General features: G+C 33.5%; 1 protein-coding gene across 3 annotated transcripts in view; it reads left to right on the forward strand.

Moving 5' to 3' along the window:
* Positions 1–13,481, forward strand: part of ZDHHC21 (zDHHC palmitoyltransferase 21) — an 85,707-nt gene that overhangs the window by 14,684 nt on the left and 57,542 nt on the right. For all 3 annotated transcript variants that reach the window (XM_082401687.1, XM_082401688.1, XM_082401689.1), the window contains exons 3-5: positions 123–221; positions 5,176–5,287; positions 8,345–8,483. In XM_082401687.1, coding sequence (XP_082257813.1) covers positions 123–221; positions 5,176–5,287; positions 8,345–8,483 — 350 coding nt within the window. The remainder of the gene's footprint in view (positions 1–122; positions 222–5,175; positions 5,288–8,344; positions 8,484–13,481) is intronic.

A 13,481-nucleotide genomic window follows, 5' to 3' on the forward strand; every position in this document is an offset into this window, starting at 1 on the left:
TATTTATCCTGATGGTATTAATTAAAATATACATTTATCCTTTAGATATGCTTGTTGAAAAAATGTTTTGAAGGGTAAATACTAATTTTATTTATTTACTTATTTGTTTGTTTATTTCCAAGTATTCTATGGCATTGCCATATTTTGTCTGGTTGCCTTAGTGAGGGCCTCAATAACTGATCCAGGAAGACTCCCTGAGAACCCAAAGATCCCACATGGAGGTATGGTACCCTTCAGATTTATCAGTTTTACAATGCCGGAATTATCATCTTTATTAATGTATTTGACTGCCTTTAGTATATTAATTATATATGTCATGTAACGCCACTTTCAAGTCTTTCCTCAATTGTTTCCTTTCCAGACTTCCCAATTTAAAACCACAAATCTCAGCTGACTCCTCATATCCCCCACTCTCTGGCTCTCCTTTTCAGTTTACTTGTTTATTTATTTGTCTCTCCCTCCTCCCACTCTAGATCTATATAACCTCTGTGAGGGTGTAGATTCTTTGTTTTGTTTTCTTCATTTGTTCAGTACTGTATCCTTAGTGCCTAAATAGTCTCTGTCACTTAGTAATAGTTGCTAGGTAAATATTTGTTGAATGATATATAATTACTGAGAAATTATATTTTTATTTAGTAAAGGAATTTTTTGATGGTGCCACTTACCTCATGATATTATTGATATAATGTTGCTTAAATATTTGTAGTATTATAATACTATTGCCTGTATTTCTTCAAGTTCGAACAATTCAGTGAAAATTTTGAAAGCCTTTTATTCTAGTGTCAATGAAGGTAATTTTTGGTCACTTTATTGCATAGCAACCATTCAGGCAACACAAAAAAATTACAAATGTATTGCTTGTTTTATTACATGCCAGATATAGTAAACCTCCTTTACCCTCTTTCCCAAGTTTCACTTTTCCATCATTTGCTATGTAAGCTTTGAGAACTCTCTGTACTTTCTTCTAGAAAGAAATTTATATGTCTTTGTTATACATTATAGAACCAGAAAATTTTTTATAGTAGTTTCCGAACTTGCTGTACGTTAGAACCACGTGGGGAGCTTTAAAAAATCTCAATGTCCAGATCACATCCCATATTAATTAAATCAGAATATCTGGGGGTGAGAGCCAGGTATCCGTATTTTTGAAAGATCCAAGGTGATTCTAGTGTGTCACAAAGCTTGGGAACCAATGTACTAATTCTTTCCAAAATTAGATTAACTGGCAAGTCACTTAGATAGCCTCCCTTGAGTTTCTGATTGTTTTTTGAGATCCATCATTTGGGGCTTACTTGGTCTTGCAAGTTTAACGATTAAGTGGGAATGATATGACACTGATGTTTATGTAGAAGTTTCTGAAAATTATCTTGAATATTTAGTTTTTCTTAATTTATAGAAGCAGTATCACTGTCATTTAGCGGTTATTGTGTGTGTGTGCGCGCGCGTGTACCTGTGTTTGGTCAGGGAGGATGGCACTCTGTAATTTGTATAGAATCCCTCTTCTCTACTAGCCTAAACCAAAGGCTCTCTAAAATATTGATACATGTATTTTCTACTTCAACTCTAAAACCCAATGTTATCAGAAAATCAAAGAAGCAGGCTTTTCCTAACTCAGGACTCATTTCTGATGAAATCTTTAGTTTGCTGTGGTCAAACATTCAAATGCCTACATCTGTCAGATACTGCAAATCAGTGAAAGGGGCCAGGGAGGAACTATTTTACGTTGAAAATCTCATATCTTATCTAAAGGGAGTGGCACTGTTCGGCTACAGTGAAATAGTCATACAGGCCTGGTATTATTAGATATTGCAATTTTTGAAGAGAAAATATGGAATCTCAATTTTTATGAGACATTTCATGATTTTAAAAAATATTGGCAACTAATTCAAAATTTTTAAAGCATTGTTTTAAAATAAATACCAAACAGATTATACCTGTGGGTCAGATTGAATCCACCTGAAACTGCTGTGTTACCTTTAGCTTATAGACTCCAGTGATGGAGGACACCATGGCGTCTTGCCAACTATTTGGATATCTGCATTATATCTGGTCTTATTGACATTTGGCCTGTTTCTCTTCAGTGAAGAGTTCCCATTTGCCCAACCAAAAAAACATGCATTCATTTATCACATTTTAATGTTTCCAAAGTCTCTTGGTATTGTTACAGAGCTACAGTGGCAACCGATTCTGTCAGAAAACCTCTGTTAAAACCCAACCCTTGTATTGATTTTTGTAGTTTCAAGTTATATTTTTCTCCCCAAAACATTACTTTGTGATTTGAGATATAGTAATTGAGAAAAGGCCCCCTAATATGTGAGTCTTTTAAAAGACTCAAATAGAAGGTGATTCCTTCCTTTTTGAGGGATAAACCAAACCAAATCTTGCTTTATAGTCATTCATGCATTTACAGCATTAATAAGTTTCCCTGTTAAACAATGAGATGCTGTTTACCTTACATTAAAGAGCATCTATCATTTATAGAGTTTACCTTTTTTCTTTTATTTGTTTTATGTTTTGATTTTTCTTTCCTTTAAAAAATGTATCTGTTAATTTTTTATCTTCTATAGCTACCATAAATTAGCAGTTGGATTCTGTCTCCCATAGGCTTTTATTTTATTTTGTTAGATGGGTAGTACAAAAGTCTTGTAGGTGATCATCAGACACCAGAATGTATCAGTCACCAAGATCCTATTTGGACATGAATAAACCCGGAAGAAGAAAAAAGGGAGAAGACTAAGAAATGGTTTATAGATACATAGGGTGGTAGGTTAAGATGGATGGCTTTTTTTCTTGCTCTGCAAAGCAAAAACATAGATGATACTTTAATTTCTGGATTTTAAAAATAGTGATTTTTTTTCTTTTCTAAAAACATAAATGTGTGTGTGTACTTGTGTGTGAAAATGTGCTTTTTCATTGGTATTTTTCATTTTAGATTCTTACATCTTAAATTGAGCCTTAAATGGCTCAAACCCTTTCTTTGAACAAATTTATGTTCCAGACCATAGGTCAGCACGTTCTTCAGTACTGTTAAGGGCCAGATAGCAAATATTTTTAGCTTTATGGACCATATGGTCTCTGTCACAAGTCCTCAGCTCTGTCATTGTAGCCCAAAAGCAGCCATAGAAATATGTAAATGAACGGGCATAGCTGTGTTCAAATAAAGCTTTATTTATAGACACTGAAATTTAAATTCCAAGATTTTTATATGCCACAAATTATTATTGTTATGATCATTATCATTTTCAATCATTTAAATTTGTAAAAAACATTCTTACCTCATGGGTCACACAAAAACAGGTGGTGGCCTGGATTTCCCTGTGGACTGTAGTTTGCCAACCATAGTCTACACTACAGAATGAATTACAATCTTTCTCTGACTCTAGCCAAACGCTCTTTTCTGAGGATACAGCATTTTAAGTATGAAATAAATAATTTATTCTTTGCAGTATTATGTGCTGAAATTGCCAATAGTGAATACCCCATATTTATTTTTTAAGGGGCTGGTTTAAGAACATAAAGTTTTCATGTTGTCTTTTAATGAAAATCGGCTCATCGAAGAGAGTCTGCTTCCTGACCATATTCCTTGTAGTATGTGAATTCAAAGTTTTAACATTGGGATATTTGGGTACATCTAACATCCACTAACATCTAGGGGGGAAAAAAAAGTGACATGCTTGTGACCTTGTATTATGCTATGTATGAAATATTTCTGTTTCACTAACAGTTAAATTATCATAGTTTAATTGTACCTAAATTAAACTTTAATATTGTTGCTCTCTCATGTAGTATGTTTTCCTTAAAATAAGAATTGTAAGTAAGAAATGGAAGAGAATTTTATTTTAAAGTGAAATATTTTAAATGTAAAAGATAATTCCTCAACTTTCATATTATTGGAATGAACAGTTGATTTGATATAGCTTTTATTCATACTTTATTGATTTCTTCAGAGGCATTTGTAGCAGAATGTTTTTCCAACACTTTACTATAAAATTCCAGTATATTGATTTTACTTCTGGCCATTAAACTAGAAATAATGGAATTAAAATAGGGTATCTTTTTAGAAAATTGAAAACTACCCACAATTCTATTACTTATATTTAGAATCTTTCATTTAAAAAAATTTTAAACTTTTCATGCTTTAGCAAGGATTTAGTTACTACCTACTGTGTGCTAGGTCACACTTTGCATATACTAATACTCACTCTGAGTATTGGAGTTAGGTTAATTTTACTATGCCCATACTTTTAGTGAGGTTAGGATATAGTTTTCCATAAGTGATATAAAGTTTAAGAATTTTTATAAAAGTAAAATTCCATTTCAAGAAATATTAGAATGATATCTTCTATATAACAATTGTCTTATCTTGGTAGATGACTGTCCCATAGAGTTTTTATGGATCTAATTAGAGCAGTTCTTAATGAAAACAAATGACTTTTCCCTTTATTCCTGTAAACTTCATGTTTTTAGCACAAAGCTTAATTGTGTGCTCTTTCACAACAGACTAGAGGAAATTGCTACTTGGTGGTAGGATAGAATTTTGTAAAGAACTCCGTTATTTCCGTTCAATAGTAATCTTCTTGTAATCTTCTTCACTTCTGAAACTATTCTAGTACCTCTTAAACCCATCTGAAATCTTTTTCCAACCCTCTCTCATAAACATTCCCAAATGAATCCATTAATATTTTAAAAAATGGTTTCGTGTGGGGAGTTTGGGGGGATGCCATCTCTGTTTTTCTTACGATATCATACGATTGATTTTGACTTATTAATCTATGAAACCAATACTCAGCATTATTTCTTCTTTAGAGCCTTTAGATAATAAATTTCTAGAAATTAATTTGTTTAAATATAATTCTGTTTTAATGTAATAATTTGGTTGTACTTCAGGGTTTTGTCATTAAATTTTACTTATAGCAATATGCTTAAACTCAAATATGTTGTTTTCTACCTCTTAGCTTGACTATTAATAGTGTCTTATTTTTATAGTGTTTAAAATTAGAAACGTACAAAATAAAACATGCATAGAATAGAGCAGCAACATTTTTGGCAAACATTTACACTGGAGACTTAGACATATATATCGAAGAATTCCTATAAACTCTTCTAAACACTTGTTGCTAAATTTCAGCATTATTCATGTGCCTTTATTAAATGGATTTTAATTTCCTTCTCTAGAAAGGGAGTTCTGGGAATTGTGTAACAAGTGTAATTTGATGAGACCAAAGCGCTCCCATCACTGCAGCCGCTGTGGCCACTGTGTTAGGAGAATGGATCATCACTGTCCATGGTAAGAACTAAGTAATTCGCTTTTTGGAAAAAAAGGTAATAAAAAATAAATCTTAGCACTTAGCAGATTTAAACAAAGGTTATATTAGAGTTATACAGTTTAAGAAAACCTTTTAATGAAGATCCCTTTATTTGATCATATGGTTTTATCAACTCCCAAAGTCATTTTTTCCAGAGATCCTATGTTTTCTCACAAGGAGATATTTGAGCAGAAAACTAAGAATTAACATGCACCCAAATATACAAAAGAACGAAGGTGGTTTTATTAAATGAGGCAATGTATGTAAAGCATTCAGTGTAGTATCTGACATAGAAAATACTTAAATATAAATATAGTAGCTGTTATTGTTTGTAACTGTAATAAACCGTATACATCTCATTGTTTGTCTTTCCCTTCCAATTTGTTTAATTAAAGAGTAACACATTTCAGATACCCTTATACCTCATTTCACGCACTTTCAGCTTTTTCAGTGTTTTGAATTGGTAATAGGTATTAACATTACATGCTGGCTGGATGTGTAAAAAGTGGTTCAGCTGATTCTGCTGAACTGCCAACATTTTTCGTCAATAGGGGGCTCTCTTGTAATATTTAAAGAAAATGTTCAGTTGAGAAATAGAATTTTTGAAAACAAATGCTGTGAGAGTTCTTCATTGTATCTCATTTCAAAGCTGTCACAAAAATCTGTGAAAAAGATATTGTATTTAATTCTGCTTTCCTAGCATGGGATCTCTGTATAAATATTTAAACTGGTATGGTGTAGCACTTTATAAATATATCTATATACATATATATTTATGTTTGTACACACATACATGCATATATGCAAAGTTAGCTACATAATCTTCTTAAATTTATAATTGTATTTATCTAAGTTTGACTCAGGGTAGAGTTTAGCTTTGCCTAGTAATGCTAATCAATTTAGAGTTTCCCTTATTTTTGATAACACAAGTTATTATTAGCAAGCTTTTAGTAAGAATTTGGTTTTCACTATAAACTGATTGTTTAAATACAAGGTAATTTCCTGAGATTAAGAAAAAGTAAAAGCACTTTGTTACTATGTAAAAAAGTTGAAAATTCCATCAACAGGATAGTTTAGTATATAACATACAGTTGGTGTTGAAAAAATGTGCCTTGACTTTAAACAGATTAATTCTCAAGTGATTTTACAAACCTCAGTCTTCTGTTTACAGTTGCAATAGTAGTAGATTTTTTAAAGCTATATAAAACATGTATTCAGGTAAGGGATAATCACACTTAAAAACTCAATTTTATACACTTTTTAGAGTAATATTTCTGATTAAAAATATAATAAATGTTCAGGATAGTTGGTTGGATATTGATACCTCCTTTTAAGTGAATGCAATAGCTTAAGCTTAAAAAATAATCAACTAGGAACTGTTTTGGTACTATATAGATTAGTGATTTTATTTATTTATTTATTTTCAAGGAATAAAGATTGACTTTGTGACAAAATAAAGTGCTGTTTAACCAAAATTCTAAGATTGGGGTGAGCTCTCTGTTCCTAGGCCTTGCGCCTCCATAGTTTTAGTCACCTTCTCAAAACACTGGTGGGAAGAAGAGTGAAAGTACAAAGAGCTGGAGGATAGGAAGGGAGGGTAGACCAGGGGGCCTGAGTAGATTTAGGGATTTATGTGATTGAATTCCCTAATAGGGCAATGCTGAGATATTCAGAGAGTGAGGGAAATGTACAGTATAAACTAGAAGCAAGGAGAATTTTTGATTTTTTTCAGAAACTGCATTATCTTAACTGCTTAACAGCTTTAGATGTGGAGGTCAGTTCTCTGATGACCTCAACGCTTACTCTATTTTTGGCTCTAATCACTCCTTCCAAGGACTTGCTACCAAAAGAACTCTTACATGTAGATTATCTTAGTGTTTCTTAAAGTTCTGTGCTTAAGAAGAATGCCATGATCATAGCAGTTATTTCTCAAATTTTGGGGGGACAGAAAGGATGGGACAAGTATAAGTCATCTTTCAAGCAACAGCTACTGAAGAGTATTTTTGAGTGCATACAGAAGCACCCTTCTCTGGTAGCCCTGCTTGCAGATAACAAAACACAGGAAGTTTTCTTGTTTACGAAGCATGCACTCTTTAGTCTAAGAAATGCCTCTTCCAGGTTTTCTGTTCAGTTATAGATCTGATTTTAACAAATAGTTAGACAGCACACCTTTAAAACAACAATTTAAGTTAGGAATTTGACCCTATTTATTTATTTTTTCAAACAGTGGCAGTGTAATGCTATATTGAAATGAAAACATTTGTGAAAGGTAATTTGTAGTTTTGAACTAGGGTTTTCTGCTGGAATTGTAAAATATTTTGAAAATTTAGGTACAATAAATAACCTTGGAACAATAAAATAGTCAGCTTGCATTAATCTTGAATATTTTGGGATTATAACATTAATCCTTTTTCCTAGTTGTGGTTCACTGTTGTATTGGTGGAAATGTAGCTCTAAGAATTTATAAGTACTTTTGAATATGTGTTTATTTTCAGGAACCAAGGTTAGATTTTAAAAGTAAGAAAAATTGTGAATGCTTAGCAGTATTTCAGAGTGGCAGGTTTAAGTTATTTTACTTCACATCATTCAAATTGGTCTGCACAGCTAGAATGCTGCAGTGGAAGAGCAGTATACAGAAGAACGTTCTTGTTCTCTTGACCACTGTCTCTCCTAACTGTACATTCTCTGGCAATTGTCCTAACTCCTTTGTTCCTTTTTCGTATCAGTGAAGCAAGGAGGCTGCCATCTGTTCTTCCCTGCCTCACTGGGTTGTTGTTGAGTTGAAGGGGAATCATACACAGGACTTCTTTAAAAAGTACAATGTGCTTTACAAATGTGACGTGGCATATTTGTGTCATATCTTATGTACTCTTTGCTTTTAGGTTTGAGTGACTTTAGCTTATCTCTGTGAAGTAAAGCACATATGAAGTTTGTGCTTTATGTGAAGTTTGTGTGTGTTTGCGTTTACCTCTAGTTTTACCATCCTAAAATTAACATTAAAGTTTGAAATATTTTTTCTTTTTCCTTTTTTTCTTCAGGATTAACAATTGTGTTGGTGAAGATAATCATTGGCTTTTTCTGCAGTTGTGTTTCTACACTGAACTTCTTACTTGCTACGCACTGATGTTTTCTTTCTTCCACTATTATTACTTTCTTCCACTAAAAAAGCGTAACTTGGTAAGAAATGTTTATATCAACTAATGTTAGAGCAACTATATTATACAGTTATTAACATGTGGTGCTTTTAAGTGCAGAAAATTGAAAACAAAAACAACAAACATAAACCCTCAGATTGGTGCATTTTAAAATGTATTGGAATTGAGAAAGTGGACCCTGTTCTGACATTGCCTTTTAACCACATCTATTTATGATTATTTATTAGTGTTCTTTAAAAAGTGACATATTAGATCTCTTAATAATCTATTGGTTTAAAAATATCTACAGTAATGAAAAACAAAGTGAAAAATGTTAGCTTCTTGTTTCTTCTCAGGAATAAAAATAGACTTGTTTAATTCTTAAAGGTTCTCAAAGGAACATTAAGTTCTTGAGAGAAAGGACAGGACAAACTTGCAGGATGCCTTAAAAAGTTATTACATACACCGTTTGAGGCATTGCTTTTCCCGTTTTGTAGAGGAACTACAATAGATGTTAACAAGATTTGCCCAGAATGATGGTGTTAGTGGTGGCGGTGGTAATAGCATCACCTAGGAGTGTTAAGGCTTGACTGTATATCAACACTATGCTATGGGCATGTGATTTTAATTCTCACGTTAGTGCTCACTACAGCCACATGAGGTGGGTATGATTTTTCCCCCATTTTATAGATGGAAACAGACTAATAGAGGTTAAATAAATAGTTACTGAAGATGCAAAGCTAGGAAGTGATTATTAAACTGGTTTTAGTTGTAGAGCTGGGATTTGAACCTGATTTTGTGTTTTCTGAATCATAACTTGTGTGCTTTGTGTGTAGAACTGGTATTTGAGCCTGATCCTATGTGTCATTTGGACTTAGATTGTGTTTTTAAAATGCCCGGTGTGTGTGTGTGTGTGTGTGTGTGTGTGTGTGTTTTGTGTGTGGAAGAGAGAGAGAGACAGAGAGAGTATGAGCGAGGGTGCGTGTGAGGAAACCGGTAGGGAAGACAGAGGGAAGAAGGAATAGATTCCCTGATGGAGAAGGGTGTTTTCTTTCCTGTTTATATCATTTTATACTGTTTAAATCTTTTTTATTAAAAATAACAAGTTCGGTGGTGGTACATACAATTACATTTTGTAATAAGAGAGCAACTGAGAGAAGGTCTTTAAGTTCTGCGTATTTAGATCTTTTTTATACACATGATCATTTTGTTTAATTAAAAGAAGATATTTACTGTTGTTGCTTAGTTGCATATATTAGTGGGGCCTTGTTATAATTCTCCTTATTAAATACAGAGTGAGCAATTAAAATTAAATACTAATAACTGAAAAAAATTCAAAAGGGAGAACTGTAAATACAGGTGTTTGACATCACACTGAGACTTTAGTGCATGCTAGTACTATGGTTTTAGAAACGTTTTATTTATAGATTAATTTCTTTTTTTATGCTTTCTCATATTTTAATTTTACTTTCTAATAAGACCAGGTACAAAAGAATGGTCACCCAAAACATCCAGATCAAAAGCTCTAATGCAATAGCAGCTAATATTTAAAGAGTCATTTAGGGTCAACAAGGTACTTTTTCTGCACATGTTATTTCTTTTAATTCCCACAACAACTGTGTGAGGTGACCTAGTCATGAGTGTGACTTTAAAGCCAAACTCCTTGGGTTTGAATCTCAATTATAGATTAATTTCTGATATAATTGGTATTGTAGTTAAAATATGTAAAAGGTTATACATATTCTCCCAAAAGTAACCTGCTTCAAGTAGGTTGAGCCTAATAAGAAAAGCATTAAAATAAAAATTTACCAGTAAGATTAAGGTCAGAATGTTTTAAAAACTGAGAGAGAGGTAAAATTTAGTGGTATTAATGAAAAGCTACTAGAGCTTCTCTAGGAGGGAATGCATTGTAGTATAGTGAAGGGATTGGCAAACTATGGGCGTTGGGATAAGTTTGAACCTCTACCTGTTTTTGTTAATAAAGTTTTACTTGAAACACAGCTGCTCACATCTATTTACATAGATATGTATCTATGTATCATATGTATCTATTTACATATGATTGCTTTTGTGCTACAACAGCAGAGTTGAATAGTTGTGAGAGAGGCATATGGCCTGAAAGCCTAAAATATTAAGTATCTGGCTCCTTTATTTTTTTAATTAATTAATTAATTAATTTTTGGCTGCGTTGGGTCTTCGTTGCTGCGTGCAGGCTTTCTCTAGTTGCAGCGAGCAGGGGCTACTCTTTGTTGTGGTGCGCGGGCTTCTCATTGCGGTGGCTTCTCTTGTTGCGGAGCATGGGCTCTAGGCACGCAGGCTTCAGTAGTTGTGGCACACAGGCTCAGTTGCTCTGTGGCATGTGGGATCTTCCCGGCCCAGGGCTCAAACCCTTTTCCCCTGCATTGGCAGTTGGATTCTTAACCACTGTGCCACCAGGGAAGTCCAGATTAATTCTTGCATCATTATAAATTATACCTTTTTATCTGTAGTAATTATTCTTGCCTTACAGTGTTTTTCTTTGTTATTAATTTAGCTATATCAGCTTTGTTTTGGTTAGTATTTTCATGGTATATCTTTTTTTATCTTTTTACTTTCAACCTTTATCAGTTATGTCTTGTCAGTGTGCCTTGTAGACACCAAATATTTCTTTTTTTTAAGTTTAGTTTGATAATCTTTGTCTTCTAATTGGAATAGTCCATTTTTATTTACTGTGACTGATATTAATCCTATCATCTTTTATGTATTTTCTACTTGACCCATCTGTTCTTTGTTTCCATTTTTCTCCTTTTCTTACCTGCTTGGAAATTTTCAATTAAAAAAGATTTCCAGTTTATCCCTTCTGATGGTGTTTCTCCTTTTACTCTTTTTAAAGTGGTTTTCCCAGAGATCAAAACATTCTTCCTTGATTTTCTGAAGTTTAATATAAGTTGGTACTTTAAACATTGCTGCGATAATAAATGTAGTGGCCTTAGAACTCCTCCTATCATCATTTTTGGTGTTCTGGGTGCGTAAAATAGATGTTGAACTAAAACTCATGACAACAAGAAGTAATTATTGTCGTTTATATATTATGTGTTATAATACGTATGTTATATGAAGTCACTGTTTGTTTAGAGTTACCCACACATTGATGCTTTTTCTAGTCCTTCATGTCTTCATAAGTTTCTAAGTTTCTTTCTGGGAGTATTTGTTTTCTGCCTCTTGGTGGAAGTGTACTGGAACAGATTCTCCCAGTTTTGGTACACCTGAAAATGTATTTATTTCTCTTTCATTTTTGAAGGATTTACTTGCTTGGCATAGAATTATACGTTTGGAGTTATTTTCAGGTTTTAAAAGATGTTATTTCCTTGTCTCCTGGTTTCCATCATTTCTGTTGTAAAGTCAGTTGTTAGTTTTATTGTTCCTCCATTGAAGTAATGTATCTTTTCTCTGACTGCTTTTATGATTTAGTTATTTATGTTATTTCAGCTTTGTTGAGGCATAATTATATAATTAACATATAAATTTATAAGATACTTAAATTGTGCATTATGATAATTTGATATATGTATACACTTTTTAAAAAATTTTTTTTTATTATTATTATTTATTTTATTTTATTTATTTATGGCTGTGTTGGGTCTTCGTTTCTGTGCGAGGGCTTTCTCTAGTTGTGGCAAGCGGGGGCCACTCTTCATCGCGGTGCGCGGGCCTCTCACTGTCGCGGCCTCTCTTGTTGGGAGCACAGGCTCCAGACGCACAGGCTCAGCAATTGTGGCTCACGGGCCCAGTTGCTCCGCGGCATGTAGGATCTTCCCAGACCAGGGCTCGAACCCGTGTCCCCTGCATTGGCAGGCAGATTCTCAGCCACTGCACCACCAGGGAAGCCCCTATGTATACACTTTGAAAGGATTTCCCCATCTAGTTAATTAACACATCCAACGCTTCACATATTAATCTTTTTTTTTTTTTATGAGAACATTTAAGTTCTTCTCTCTTAGCGAATTTCAGTTGTACAGTATGGTGAAGAAACAGTGGTCACCATATTTTACATTAGATCTTTACCTTATTCATCTTATAGCTAAAATTTGCACCCTTTTACCAACCTCTCCCTATTTCCCACAACCCCAGCCCCTGGCAACTACTTGTCTACTCTCAGTTTCTATGAGTTGAACTTTCTTTTTCTTAATTCCACAGATAAGTGATACCATTTGGCTTTTTTCACTTAGTATAAGGCCATCAGGGTTCATCTATGTTATCACAGATAGCAGGATTTCCTCCTTTCTCATGGCTGAATAATATTCCACTGTGTATATATACAACATCTTTTTTATCCATTCATCTATTGATGCACACTTAAGTTGCTTCCATATCTTGGCTATTGTGAATAATGCTGCAGTGAACATGGGAGTGCTGATATCTCTTTGATATCCTGTTTTCATTTCCTTCAGATATATACCTAGAAGTAAAATTGCTGGATCATATGGTGGTTCTTTTTTTAATTTTTTGAGGGGTCTCCATACTGCTTTCCATAGTGGCTGCACCAATTTATATTCCCACCAACAGTGCAAAAGGATTTCTTTTTCTCCACATCCTTGCCAACACTTACCTTTTATCTTTCTGATGATAGCCATTCTAATCTTAACAGGTGTGAGGTGATATCTCATTGTGGTCTTGATTTGCATTTCCCTGATGATTAGTGATGTTGAGTACCTTTTCACATACCCATTGGCCATCAATATATCTTCTTTGGAAAAATGTCTGTTGAGGTCCTCTGCCCATTTTTTAATCAATTTTTTTTTTTTTTTTTTTTGCTGTTGAGTTGTATGGGTTCTTTATATATTTTGGATATTAACCCTGTATCAGGGATATGATTTGCAAACACTTTTTCCCATTACATAGGTTGCCTTTTCATTTTGTTGGTGGTTTCCTATGCTTTGCAAAGGTTTTTAGTTTGATATAGTCCCACTCGTTTATTTTGCTTTGGTGACTTTGCTTTTGGTGTCAAATCCAAAAAATCATTGCCAAGACCAACGTCAAGGAGCTTACCCAATATGCTTTC

This window comes from Balaenoptera borealis (assembly GCF_965194805.1).
Source record: "Balaenoptera borealis genome assembly, chromosome: 8".
Taxonomy (NCBI): Eukaryota; Metazoa; Chordata; class Mammalia; order Artiodactyla; family Balaenopteridae; genus Balaenoptera; species Balaenoptera borealis.